Source organism: Drosophila rhopaloa, unplaced genomic scaffold (assembly GCF_018152115.1).
Source record: "Drosophila rhopaloa isolate 14029-0021.01 unplaced genomic scaffold, ASM1815211v1 contig_133, whole genome shotgun sequence".
Lineage (NCBI taxonomy): Eukaryota > Metazoa > Arthropoda > Insecta > Diptera > Drosophilidae > Drosophila > Drosophila rhopaloa.
Genome location: NW_025335010.1, coordinates 146,313 through 161,751, shown reverse-complemented (window position 1 = coordinate 161,751; position 15,439 = coordinate 146,313). Strand labels below are relative to the sequence as shown.

The 15,439-nt window shown below is 34.0% G+C and overlaps 1 protein-coding gene across 5 annotated transcripts in view; it reads right to left on the bottom strand.

Moving 5' to 3' along the window:
• The window catches only part of LOC108042362 (UDP-N-acetylglucosamine--peptide N-acetylglucosaminyltransferase 110 kDa subunit), a 177,457-nt gene extending 162,510 nt beyond the window's left edge, over window positions 1-14,947 (bottom strand). For 3 of the 5 annotated variants that reach the window (XM_044456580.1, XM_044456583.1, XM_044456584.1), the window contains exons 1-2: window positions 14,810-14,922; window positions 14,459-14,749 (exon numbers count right to left, since the gene is read on the bottom strand). In XM_044456580.1, the coding sequence (XP_044312515.1) occupies window positions 14,459-14,591 (133 nt within the window). In that variant the 5' untranslated portion in view covers window positions 14,592-14,749; window positions 14,810-14,922. Of the gene's footprint in view, window positions 1-14,458; window positions 14,750-14,809 lie in introns of all 5 variants that reach the window. The other 2 variants (XM_044456581.1, XM_044456582.1) reach the window with 2 other exon arrangements.
• Window positions 14,948-15,439: the final 492 nt, after the last annotated feature.

The following is a 15,439-nucleotide window of genomic DNA, read 5'->3' as shown; positions in this document are numbered from 1 at the left end:
ACTTTGCCCCTGCGCTTGAATTGGTCTTTATATGTATGCGTGTTCATGCATGTGCATGTGTACGTTTATTTCAATTCGATCCAGCAAAAATATTTTGTTGTTTTGCTTCTTCTCAAAATGCGTACCCTAACAATATGAGCGTATTCACTATTGGGTTAATGATAAGAATAAGAATATTATGTTATAATTACCAATTTTTTTTAATATTTCAGCATAAATTTCAATTTGGTTTACAAATTTAAATCAGTGCTAGCATTAAAATGTTTGGTATCTATGTATGTATTCCAATAATTAATCAATCTACTAAGATAGGAACAGGGCATATCGCAGTCGTTGTCACTTAAAACTAACTGGTTGAGAAAACTTCAAACCGAATCAGCTTTGGCTGTTATGCGAGCGGATGGTGCCTATACCGACGATTGAATTTTAGGGGTGCGGGCAGAAACAAAACATTTTTTAGGACACTTGTTTTGAATGTTATGTTTAATGATCTTTGGTTTATTTCTTTTTTTATGATTCGCAGTGTAATTATACCATTGCAGGGGGTATTATAATTGCAACGCAGTGAAGGAGACCCCATAAAGTATATATATTCTTGATCAGGATCGCGTCCTGATTTGATATAAGCTAAGACCAATATAATCTCTAAGATGCATAACGCCATAACGATTTTTTTGCACACGAATTTTTTGTGCTGGCTTTTCGCTCTCTTGCCCAAAACACAGCGAGAGAGCGCTCTAGAGCCAGCCGTTCTCTTGCACGCATACTACGACAGCCGACGACTATATGTTTGCACATGTTTTCACAAACATTTCTTCGGTGCAGTGCTAGATTTTTGAAAAAACTAAGGTAAAAAAAGATAAAATTTAAAAAAAACAAGAAAGGAAAACTTCGGGCGGAGCCGAAGTTGATATACCCTTGCAGAATACTCTGTAAATTATATTCTCCAAAATTATTCATATGATGCATTCTTAATACTCATAAAAATCCCAACTTCCTAACTTTAAAAACACCAAAGTTATGACATTTCCAATCGTTCAGTTATATGTCAGCTATAGGATATAATCGGCCGATCCTTATGAAATTCGGCATGTCGGATTGATTAGCCAAATATAAAACCCATAGAAAATCCCAACATTCTAACTTTACAAACACCAAAGTTATGGCATTTCCGATCAATCAGTTATATGGAAGCTATAGGATATAGTCGGCCGAATTTGGCATGTCGGATTGATTAGCCAAATACAAAACCCATAGAAAATCCCAACTTCCTAACTTTACAAACACCAAAGTTATGGCATTTCCGATCGTTCAGTTATATGGCAGCTATAGGATATAGTCGGCCGATCCCGGCCGTTCCGACTTATATACTGCGTGCAAAGGAAAGAAGGGTGTGTGCAAAGTTTCAATTCGATATCTTTAAAACTGAGAGACTAGTTCGCGTAGAAACAGACAGACGGACAGACAGACGGACAGACAGACGGACAGACGGACATGGCTATATCAACTCAGGAGGTGATCCTGATCAAGAATATATATACTTTATAGGGTCGGAGATGTCTCCTTCACTGCGTTGCACACTTTTGACCAAAATTATAATACCCTCTGCAAGGGTATAAAAATGATAAAAAGAAGCTACACCTAAATTAAAAAAAAATGAAACCTTATTATGTTTTTATGTGGGTGTTGGGGGCTATATTTATGATTAGGTCTTTAAATTTCCATTGCGACAGTTTCCGAAAGAAAAAACATCAATTCAAAGGTGATTGTTGAATTTATAATAGTTTTTTGTATGTGTGAACAATCTTATTAAATATCTTATTATTAAAGCTTTACTTTTATAATTGTTCTTATGGTTGCATGCAATTAAATTATATTAGTTAATAATTCATCGATTTCGTCATCTTGATCGTCATTTAAATGTTTTACATTTTTTTTTATAAGCATGATGTATTTTTCTGGCAAGGTGTACGTATGGCAACATTTTCCATGCCTGCGCAATCCATATCTGAGAAATTAAAAAGAAGTATTTAATCCACTGGCAATATAAAAGAGTGTTCGGCAAAGTACAAACAAAGGGCTGCTTCCTGCTCTTCCTGCAACAAAAAAAACTTATTTTCTGCGATTGAGCAATTGAGCCCATTGCTAACATGTGCTTCTTCGATGTCGCATGCTGCTTTATTTCGAAGATTTTTGCTGAAATTGTAGATTTACAATAGTAGCAATTTGCTTTGGTTTCATCTCCTTGCAGTTTGCGTAACCGCGCCTTGAACTCGCTATTTTGGAGACAAGCATCGCGAAAATTTTGTTTATATATCACTTTCTGCATTTTAGCAAACGCTTTATTTAATTTCACAACTCCAAATGATTGATGGTAACACTTCAGCCAACATATCGATCTTCGATGATACTACCGATTAGAAATAAATTCACGATCATATGAAATCCACATAACCATCGGCAAAGCTATATTTTAAGCTTATAGCTTATAGATGAAAATTTTACAAGCTATTCCAGTTTCAACAAGAAAGGAAAGCTAACTTCCGGCGGAGCCGAAGTTGATATACCCTTGCAGAATACTCTGTAAATTATATTCTCCAAAATTATCCATATGATGCATTCTTAATACTCATAAAAAAATACATCCTAAAATCCTAAAAACTTCCTAACTTTAAAAATACCAAAGTTGTGGCCTTTCCGATCGTTTAGTTATATGGAAGCTATAGGATATAGTCGGCCGATCCGGCTCGCTCCGACTTATATACCTGCAATAGAAAGACAACTTTTGGGAAAGTTTTAAGCAGATATCTTTAAAACTGAGGGAATAGTTTGCGTAGAAACGGACAGACGGACGAACATACGGACGAACAGACGGACATGGCTAGATCGAATCTCCTGGTGATGCTGATCATGAATATATATACCTTATAGGATCGGAAATGCCTCCTTCACTGCGTTGCAAACTTTTGACTGAAGTTATAATACCCTCTGCAAGGGTATAAAAATGCTAGAACTAGCTAGAACACTGCTTCGGTGCTGTCGAAATATACTCTTTATTTTAAAATTTTAACATTATTAAAAACATTTACTTTGTATTGCCTTTATATGATAATTAGTATGTATCGAATGTAGTATATTTTTTGGTAATGACCAAATATATCTACGTATACAAAGATAGATAATTTATTTCATACATGACTTCACATTGGAATAATTGTCATTAGGGTATTCATTGTGCGACATGTGAACGATTTTTAGGAGCCTCAGAAATTTTGCAATTGAACAGGATGAATATTTTTATATTTTTTGTATTTTAAATATATAGATTTAAAAATATTTGGTATTTTTATATTATACGTATTATAATAACATTATATAAAATTATTATCATAATATAAAATAAATTTATATAAGTATTTGTATATTAACTATTTTAATTATTTAGAAAAAAGAAAAAACCCAAACATAAGCGCGCGCTTTTCAAATCAAATTTAAAAGGCACAAAATCATTAAGGTCTAGTCTAGAAATTTGAAAAAATCGAAACATTTTTTTTTCATAATTCGATAGTTTTTATATTCACAAATATCTCCCGAAAAGGATTTTTAAAAACTCAAATTATAGCCGTTTTTGTGACGTGGCAACTAGGCCGGTTGAGCGAACGACTGGAACTTTAAACGCGTTTTTCTCGAAACTACTTTTTTTGATGCGGTCGCCACTATATCTCAAGTTCTAATCAGTCGATTTACCTGAAATTTGGCATGAATATTCTTTAAAAATATCTCTATCGCCGGAACCAAAAAAAAATAAAAATTTTTAATTTATAATATTTTTAAAAAATTCGACAAATTGGAAAAATTAGTGAAAAAACCTTTTTTATCTTTGAGTAGCCGCCATTTCATGAAAAAAAAATTTTTTTTTCGACATTCGTACTCATTAAGAATCTATCATTGTTTTATTTTTCAGAAAATAAAAAAATGAAAAAAATTGACATTTTTCTTTGAGTTGACGCCATTATATATATATATTTTTTTTTGGTGCTTCATGCCATAGCGACATTTGTACTCATTAGGAATCTGTCATTGTTTTATTTTTGAGACAACGACAAGCATAGAAATCATGGCGACGCGGACACGGCCTTTTTTTTCCCCTTCTTCTTCAAGAAGGAAGAACTCAATGAAAACTAATTTTTTTTTAAATTTATTTTATGTACTCCCTTAAGTTTAATAAACAAATGATAAAAAACGGATAGTAAAAATATCTATTGCTTTTTTTTATTAATTGTTAAAAAAAATGTCGAAATTCAAGCCTCTAGACTAGAAGACCCCCTTAAACCAAATTTTATTTTCATACGAAATTCTAAAAGTGGATAACTTACATAAAATGTACTTGTATTATATTTAAATATAATCCTAAGGAAGCTAAATTTTGAAAATTAAAACTACCCTCTAAAAATAAATAATAAATATTTGTATGCTTATTTGTATATTAACAATTTTATTTATTAAATATACTAAATATTTAAAAATAGTTAATATGTTAAATATTCTATTAAATTGATTAAATAATTTAAATAGTCAATATATTAATTATAATATTAAATAATTAAAATAAAACATATAAAACTTCTTGATTATATATAAAAATATTTAATAGTAGGTTGATATTATTAGATATGATGTTATTCGTATTTACTTTAAAGATTTTAATTCAATAAATCAAAGTTTAATATATTTTAATAAAAATTAAATTTAATATTTCCATTAATCATTAAATCAAAGTTTAATATATTTGAATAAAAATTAAAATTAATATTTCCATTTTAAAGTTAATAAAAAACAGCCATGGATATAAAATATAACGAAATATATTTAATTAAATATCTCTTAAATATATTTAATTAAATATCTCTTAAATATATTTAATTAAATATCTCTTAAATATATTCAATTTAAATATACTTCGCTTTGTTTTTGTTTAGCAATCATAGTATATTCAAAAATATTAAACTTTAGTGAAATATTTTTCAATTTAATCTAGCAGTTTTATTTGTTTTGTATTAATAGTTATGTTTTTAGCTTTAATTTAAATATTAAATGTAAAACGAAACTATGAATTAAATATGCAGATATTCGTTTTTAAGGTACATATAAAAAAAAGTTTTACATCAAGCTTCATTGCCATATAAACATAAATGCAATTTAAATAAACATCGTATTTAATCATAGAAATTATTTTGACACACAATTAGTTTCTTAGTGCAGAAATGATTTCTAGCCGTAAATCGTCCTTTCAAACAAGTACGCACTTGCTTATTCGTGCAATTCTATTTTTATACCCGTAACTCGTAGAGTAAAAGGGTATATTGTATTCGTGCAAAAGTATGTAACAGGTAGAAGGAAGCGTTTCCGACCCTATAAAGTATATATATTCTTGTTCAGGATCACTAGCCGAGTCGAACTAGCCATGTCCGTCTGTCCGTCTGTCTGTCCGTCTGTCTGTCCGTCTGTCTGTCCGTATGAACGCTGAGATCTCGGAAACTATAAAAGGTAGAAGATTGGCATTTTGCATGTAGATTTGAGGAGTTCCTACGAAGCGCAAGTTTGTTTCAAAATGGTGCCACGCCCCCTCTGACGCCCATAAGCCACAAGCTGTGGCCACAGTTTTGATGATATTATGAAAATTTTAATTGATATGTATTTGTTTCGTCAATAAATATCGATTGGCCTAATAAAAGTTTGCCACGCCCACTCTAACGCCCAAAAACCCATTAAACGCTTTAGCCTGGCTAGCGCCTACATTTCCGCCTTTTATGGCGCCATCTAACGGATGACTTTGGAACAGCTGACCAAGGTGCTCAACAGAGTCAATGCTAATTTCATTTGTTTTCATTTGTCAATACCGAACTATATCCCAAGAACTATGCAAATCAAATCAAGTTAGCCAAATTGGAGGTCTGAGTCAAACAATGGCGTATGTGTGTATTTATGTAAGCATATACATATGTATGTATTTACATTGTACTCAGTTGCTATTGCCCGGCAAAGATAAAAAAAGCTATTCGCTATACCCGTTACTCGTGTTGTGCAAACATTTAGACTTTAATATAACTATTTAACAAGAGAGAACGCTATAGTCGGGTGCCCCGACTATCAGATACCCGTTACTCAGGTAAAGGGAGTGCGAGGGAGATGGAGATAGAAATTTTGATCACGCATAACTTTTTAACGAATGGTCCGATTTGAAAAATTTCTTCTACATTTCGATAGGTATTGATAAACACAATAAAACTGCATTTTTACTTTTCCGAAATATTTAAATTTTTAAAATCGTATATAAGCGATTGTGGGCGTTAAAGGGGCGTGGCACCATTTTGAAACAAACTTGCGCTGCGTAGGAACTCCTAGAATCTGCTTGCAAAATGCCAATCTTCTAGCTTTTATAGTTTCCGAGATCTCAGCGTTCATACGGACAGACAGACGGACAGACAGACGGACAGACGGACATGGCTATATCGACTCGGCTAGTGACCCTGATCAAGAATATATATACTTTATAGGGTCGGAAACGCTTCCTTCTAGCTGTTACATACTTTTGCACGAATACAATATACCCTTTTACTCTACGAGTAACGGGTATAAAAATGTATGTGTTTAGCCAATATAAGTATGTATGTTTAATATTTCTAGTCAATTTATTACAAGAAGGCATATTTATATTAAGTTGTTTAGCTGAGTAACGGGTATCTAATAGTCGAGGCACTCGACTATAGCGTTCTCTCTTGTTATATTTTTACGCTCTCAACTTTGTGCGAGGGGAGAGAGCGGAATTTTTTTCGCAACCAAAAAACAAGCTGCATATTGCAAAACCAACGTATGGCCGTTATGCATCTTAGAGAATATATTGGTCTTTGATATAAGCAAGTTCCTCTGTCTGTTTCTACGCGAACTAGTCTCTCAGTTTTAAAGATATCGAATTGAAACTTTGCAAACACCATTTGTTCCTTTGCACGCAGCATATTAGTCGGAACAGCCGGGATCGGCCGACTACATCCTATAGCTGCCTTAAAACTTATTGATCGGAAATGCCATAACTTTGTAACTTTGCCATAACATTGTGTTTGTAAAGTTAGGAAGTCGGGATTTTCTATGGGTTTTATATTTGGCCAATTAATCCGACCTACCAAATTTCATTAGGATCGGCCGACTATAGCCGTCATACAACTGATTGATCAGAAATGCCATAACTTTGGTTTGTAAAGTTAGGAAGTTGGGATTTATTAATTTACCGAATATTTGGCAAGGGTATATCAACTTCGGCTACACCCGAAGTTAGCTTTCCTTTCTTGTTTTGTTTAATGTTGTTATTTAAAGATCTAGTTTTTATTTTTAAGTATATTTGTTCTAAAAATCGTCGCCCAAATTAGTTAACGATAAATATACATACATATATGACCACCTGCGTTAAATAGTAGTTTTTAAACTTTTTCACAACTTAAAAACAAATGAACTTAGGATAAACTTTTAAAATACTTTTTATATTTTTGTAAAAGGTAAATGGAACAAATATACAAATCTGCATTTTTTTTAAATAATATTTTAATGAAAAAAATTCAGCAATGAACAATCTTCAACTGTTGTATTTACCAGTCTGCATATCGAAAAAGCCGAAGGTTTTTCCAACAGATAAAACACTGAAAACTTTCACACACTAATAGAACATTTAACGACAGAACTCCACCTATGTTAAAAACCAATGAAGTGTGGCAACTCACAATTGCAAAAAGCTTCACTGATCGCTACACTGCACTATGGGGTTTTTGACCTGTTTTTGTGGCATTAATTATTAACTCGGTCAGTTTTCGAGATATCGACACATATAATGTAAAAATCGTTTGGATCAGGAAACAATATCCTATAGCTCCCATAGGAACAATCGGTTAAAACTAAAAAAAAATTAATGAAATTTAAGGAGCTGAAATTTGTTGCTCCATGCCTATAAAAGTGGATGATAATAAGTGCAACAAAAGCAAAAAGAAAAAATTTCATCAAACTCAAAACTCAACGGCAGCCACGGATACATATCGACTAACAATTCGCCAGTTTGTAGGCAAAATGATTCGAATTTGTCCAAATTGACAGGCAACTGACAGGACAAACATATCAAAATGATCCTCATATTATAAATAATTTGTTCATCAAACATTGTATAGCCTTTTCTTGCTCAAGCCTGCCCCTCCCGCTATTCCAAACAGCAACCAAGTCGGCGTTGGAGAAAGTGAGGTTATCTAAGAAAAATTCAAATTGCACCAATAGTGCGGAAAAGTGCACAATAAGACTAACAGATTTTTGCTCAGAATTGACAAGGCTACAACATACACTTGGACGCATTGAAAACTAATGCTAACTTCTATTTCAAAACTCTTCCCAAAGTTGAAATTTGTTCCTCAAAATTCAGCTTAAGGTGCATTTATAAAATGAGAAAATATTAGTATAAACACGCATAATTTAAACAATTAATACATTTAACATATAGTACAAGCCTGTGAGATCAGTTTCCATTTGTTTTTTTCTTTTCAAATGGTGTTTTACACGAATAAATTAATTTCAAAGAACGCTTTGAAAAAATTGCAAACTTAGCGCTGGTGCTTTCGGATGCAACAGCTGACTTTACAGCTGTTATGCTAACATATGCTGTTAAGTATTAACATTTTGAGTATGAGGCATAACAGTTTGATGTTCTGTTAAGGCATTCCCTTTTTTATACCCTTGCAGAGGGTATTATAATTTTGGTCAAAAGTGTGCAACGCAGTGAAGGAGACATCTCCGACCCTATAAAGTATATATATTCTTGATCAGGATCACCTCCTGAGTTGATATAGCCATGTCCGTCTGTCCGTCTGTCTGTTTCTACGCAAACTAGTCTCTCAGTTTTAAAGCTATCGAGTTCAAACTTTGCACACACCCTTCTTTCCTTTGCACGCAGTATATATGTCGGAACGGCCAGGATCGGACGACTATATCCTATAGCTGCCATATAACTGATTGATCGGAAATGCCATAACTTTGGTGTTTGTAAAGTTAGGAAGTTGGGATTTTCTATGGGTTTTATTTTTAGCCAATCAATCCGACCTACCAAATTTCATAAGGATCGGTCGACTATATCCTATAGCTGCCATATAACTGATTGATCGGAAATGCCATAACTTTGGTGTTTGTAAAGTTAGGAAGTTGGGATTTTCTATGGGTTTTATTTATTTAGTCAGTTATTTTAATCAGTCCGACCTATCAAATTTCATAAGGATCGGCCGACTATATCCTATAGCTGCCATATAACTGAACGATTGGAAATGCCATAACTTTGGTGTTTGTTAAGTTAGGAGGTTGGGATTTTGTATGGGTTTTATTTTTGGCCAATCAATCCGACCTACCAAACTTCATAAGGATATAGCTGCCATATAACTGAACGATTGGAAATGCCATAACTTTGGTGTTTTTAAAGTTAGGAAGTTGGGACTTTTTATGAGTATTAAGAATGCATCATATGAATAATTTTGGAGAATATAATTTATAGAATATTCTGCAAGGGTATATCAACTTCGGCTCCGCCCGAAGTTAGCTTTCCTTTCTTGTTTTTTTTTAATTAGAGCACTTTTAAAAAATGACTAAATGCCACATAAAGTGGTCAAAAACCCCATAGTGCACTGAGGAGTTTCTGACGCTCTAATTCCATACCCATAGATAGCTGATGAGTCTGAGAGAGTGAAAGTGTGATGAAAGTTATGTGGAAAAATCGTTGTGTTATAGAATAAATTAAATTAACCAACGTATCAGAGTTATCCAAAAATATTCGAATTGATTTTCTTAAATTTTTATTAATATTTTCAATAAAGAAGTAAACTTTGATCGAAAACTAAAACAATGTAAAAGTTTATTTATCCAATTTTGTGATTGGTAAGATAGCATTGTAAAACGGATAATTTTCGAAACAGCTGTTTTTGTTTCTGCCCGCCCCCCTAAAATTCAATCGTCGGTAGGGTATTTTTTCCCAACCACTTAAGAGCAATCGGTGTTTTAAGTGACACCGACTGCGATGTGCTTTGTTCCTATCTCAGTAGATTGATTAATTATTGGAATACATACATATATACCAAACATTTTACTGCTACCACTGATTTGAATTTGTAAACCAAAATGAAATTTATACTGAAATATTAAAACATATATTAAAACATATAATACTCTTATTTTTATCATTAACCCAATAGTGAATACGCTTATATTGTTAGGGTACGCATTAGAGAGCTGCTCGGCTGCACTCAAATTTTAGTACTCTCTCAGTACTCTTGAGTTGTGTACTCTAATTTGAGCACAACGCATTCAGCTGATCGAGTTCGCATCGCACTGTATTCTCATTTGAGTGCAATTTTGAGTATTCATATGAAATGGCTTTGAATGAATGTGTGTGCAAAACGGAATGAATGAATGAATGAAGCATAGAATTTACTGAATACTCAGAATACAATTTGTGCGCCGCTTATTACGAGAGAGAGAGAGCGCGTTTTTTGATGCCAGAAACTTTTACCCGGTTCATTCGGCATTCAATTCGCTCTCTCTATGTGTGAGTTCGATGAGTTGAGTACGGCGTCGGCGCACACATTCATTCACATTCATTGCAATTCGCAGCCGAATTCATTCAACTCATTGGCAGATGAATGTCTCATAAGCCGTTTTGAATGCGGCCCTGCAGCCTTTTAGTACGCATTATAAAAAGTAGCAAAAGACAAAATATTCTTGCTGCATCGAATTGAAATAAACGCACACATGCACCCCTGTATGAGAATGCATGAACACGCATACATATAAAGACCAATTCTAGCGCAGGCGCAACCTTCTTCAAAATGAGCCTCTCTGCGACTGAACGACCGAACTCGAGCAATGAGTGCGCGAGCATCAAAATGAGCACCAAATAGACAAGAATGGCGAACACCTACGACAGCCGGAAACTAACCAAATCAGAACAGAAATACATAGCCTCCGAAAGATACAAGAGATGCGTTTGTACCTGGAAGAATGCCATTTCGTAGTCATATCCGACCACCAAGCATTTAGGTGGCTCAACTCAATTGTGAATCCATACTTGTTCGAAGTCTGCGTCTGCTACCGCAAGGGAAGCTATATTTCTGGGAAGATGCTTTATCCAGAATGCAGAAGTCGAGGAGGATGACTGGTTAATGCAGAAACTTCAAACAGACTATGCAGTTATGGAATGCAAGTTATATCGACATAATATTAGCATCATTTGCGAAGGATAAAAATACACAGCCATTGAGAGAAAACCATAGATAGGCGACATCGGGCCAATTTCCAATCCGGAAGACAAACTGCTGGCAACTGCTGACAATACTACTGACATGTATCTGAAAATCCAGGAATACGAGCGACGCTACGAATCATGCCGAAGTTACAAAACGTCGCTACAACAGACCGCGTTGACTTTTTCGGACCATAACCAAGTGCAAGCCACGGTAAAAACATGTTATTTGTTTTCTTCGACAAGTTCTCAAAATGGGTAGACCTCGCGGAAGTGAGAAAGGCGTCCTCAGAAAATATGATAAAGGTCCTGATCCTGATAGAAAAAATTGAGACCCGGTGTGGTGCACCTAAGTTTATCTCAAACAATGGAGTCCAATTTACGATCCACAAGCTGACAGTCCCATGGTGGGATGACTGGCTACCGGAAACAGCTCTGACATTCAACAGCCCTGCCGCCACAAACTAGACATACTCTAAGCCCGGGCAACAATTCAAACACGCGTTCAAAGGAAGCTACATCAGGGTACACTAACCCCACATTTCGGCTTAACCCGTATTTACAAGAACATTCTGATAGCATTAAAATCAAACATTTTTATGTACTTCTATTTTTTCTTCAATTTTAAAAAAGTCAAAGTAATACTTTATGTTACTATGTGTAAAAATTAAAGTTTTACAAATTTTGTTTTCAATATTTTTGCAGCATGCTGTTGGTGCAATGTTTTTAATTAAACAAATCGTAGTATTACATAATTTAAAAAATATGTGTTTTGGGCGATTAGATTTTTGCAAGTTTCAACATCAGTATAACGCAACACACTACTTTAATTAAGTTTTTATAAAACTGAATGTCAAGCCAGATTTTCGATTTGTATTCTAAGAGGACAGTGGTTAAAACCAAGTTCATAAACAGCCAGAACATCGAACAAAATACACTTGTATAAAGCATATTAAATTCCTCCTGGCATCAGAAAAAAAATATGAAGGGATTCCGATTTCTACCGAAAAAATAAGTTACTTGACGAATCTGTTCAAAAATGCATTTTTTAGGTCGTTCTTTTTTGACTAATTTGAATACTACAAAAAAGGGGTACTGGTTGTATATTTTCCAACCGTCCTTTTTTAAAACTATTTTTTATACCCTTGCAGAGGGTATTATAATTTTGGTCAAAAGTGTGCAACGCAGTGAAGGAGACATCTCCGACCCTATAAAGTATATATATTCTTGATCAGGATCAACTCCTGAGTTGATATAGCCATGTCCGTCTGTCCGTCTGTCTGTCCGTCTGTCTGTTTCTACGCGAACTAGTAGTGAAACTTTGCACACACCCTTCTTTCCTTTGCACGCAGTATATAAGTCGGAACGGCCGGGATCGGCCGACTATATCCTATAGCTGCCATATAACTGATTGATCGGAAATGCCATAACTCTGCTGTTTGTTAAGTTAGGAAGTTGGGACTCTCTATGGGTATTATATTTGGCCAATCAATCCGACGTACCAAATTTCATAAGGATCGGCCGACTATATCCTATAGCTGCTATATAACTGATTGATCGGAAATGCCATAACTTTGGTGTTTGTTAAGTTAGGAAGTTGGGATTTTCTATGGGTTATATATTTGGCCAATTAATCCGACCTACCAAATTTCATAAGGATCGGACGACTATATCTTATAGCTGCCATATAACTGATTGATCGGAAATGCCATAACTTTAGTGTTTGTTAAGTTAGGAAGTTGGGATTTTCTATGGGTTTTATTTTTGCCCAATCAATCCGACATATTAAATTTCATAAGGATCGGCCGACTATATTCTATAGCTGCCATATACATAACTGAACGATTGGATAACTTTGGTGTTTTTAAAGTTAGGAAGTTGGGATTTTTTATGAGTATTAAGAATGCATCATATGAATAATTTTGGAGAATATAATTTGCAGAATATTCTGCAAGGGTATTTCAACTTCGGTTCCGCCCGAAGTTAGCTTTCCTTTCTTGTTTAATAATATTTTTGCCATTCTTTTTGTAACATATTCGTTAATTATTCTTCTTGATATTAGTGGGAACCTGTGCCAGCTGATCGGGATTCGAGCCCAACACGGGATCCATAAATTCGCCACGACGCTAGGTGGATCGAGTCGTATGTTGAGTTCAAGAAGAAGTCGAAGATAAGCAACAAAAGCGAGCAGTCAACGACTGTGCAAATAAATATATTAAACTGAAAACTTCGTGTTATTACTGGAGCGTTACAGAGATCAAATAAGGTGATGTTGTTGTCTTATTTAAATGTCAGCACCTGATCTGGTTCAGGAGTGCTTACACAACAATGCAAAATATGAAGATTTTAATTTCTGGTTTATACGACTGTTTCTATAACAGCTTTTTGGTAGAGTCGATAGTCAAAATTTTCATAAAATCAAAACCCACAAAATCAATTTGTTAAAAATGACTATGTCTCGGAATGTATCCGTATATGTATATTTAAAAACAAAGAAGTTATAATTTTTGTTTTTATACCCGTTACTCGTAGAGTAAAAGGGTATATTATATTCGTGCAAAGGTATGTAACAGCTAGAAGGAAGCTTTTCCGACCCTATAAAGTATATATATTCTTGATCAGGATAACTTGCTTCACACAGAGATATGGATATACTTTTTTAAATTTCAATATTGTATTATCATAAGAAGTTTACTTAAAGCGATGTATAAAATAAAATTTTAAAATGGTACACATATATAAATTGACAAATTTGTTTACCTGTAAAAAAGGTTAAAGGCCCTCAAATAAAAATAGTGATAATTTTATAAGCTTTAAGCGAAGCTCTTAATAGGAAAGGCTATCGAAAGGATACTCGCTTTTGCGAGATCATTTGTTTAATACAAAATGTATAACAAATTAATGTTTGGACTACTAATTTTTTAATATTATAACTAAAAACATTTATTTGTTATGTCAAGTGACAAGGTAATTAAGATTCAAAATTTTGATTTTATTCACGGTGTACATAGAAATATGCGAGCGAGTGTGCATGTGGAATTCATTAAAATGCAGGGATTTTACATTTATTATATGCTTCATGCACACTTATGTATGTATGTACTATAAGTATGGACATATGCATATTCTTGTTTGATTTTTTCTTACCAACAGATGAAAGAGACTGATGTTCATTTTGTTTTACGGGTAAATTACTTCCCGTTACATTCTGATGTTGTAATAATGAATGGTTCGCTGGTTGCAGCTGCGATAGTTGTTGACCTTGTCCTTGAGATTGCATATCTGTTTTATAGTTGGTTCCACATACATTTACATCCAACGATGATACAATTTTGACTAAAATCAATAAGCCACCCTTAGATAGAGCAATTGTAAATTGGGTCAAGAGATCCAATCATGTAAATAACATGATTGAACAATTTAAAACAACGTTTATATCTGCGAAATAGAAATTGAGTATAATAGACGGTAATGTTTTTTTATAATCTTTAATTTTACTTTTATTCAATATTTACTCAGGTGTTATATTAAAACAATATATACTTGTGTGAAGCGAAGAAATTTCTCTGCAGACTTTTAATGGCTCAAGAATTTCTGAAAAATTTGAAACATTGAAAAAAAACATTTTTCTTTTACCATTGGCCACTTTACATGTAATGACATGTTAACCCTACATTTGTGTAATGCCGTCTTCCCACAGAGATCCATCCACCATCCGTTGAACGGATGGTCTGCAAGATTTTGCCATTCCAAAACTCCTAGTTAGTTCCCCATCCAAAGGCGCATACCGTACTCGCAACATGAAGCAAAACACCATTGTGGTTTACAATTAACTAATAAAATATATTTATCGCAGGTACAAAGGAATACTTTTTAAAGGTCTTAGATGTGGACCAAATAACATGGAATCCTCTGCAGCGGAAGTCAACGCTCAGGCAGCTCTGCGGCCCCTGCAAAGCGCGCAAAGGTAGACCACAAGGACGAACTCGTGGCGAAAAGCTGGAGGAGTAGCGAGCGCAGACCGAGATCATGTCATTGAATTGAGCTTGGCTGTCTGCCATCCTTGACATTAATAATAAAATTAAATGTGAAATTATGATAAAACCAAAAACAAACATATTTATATGG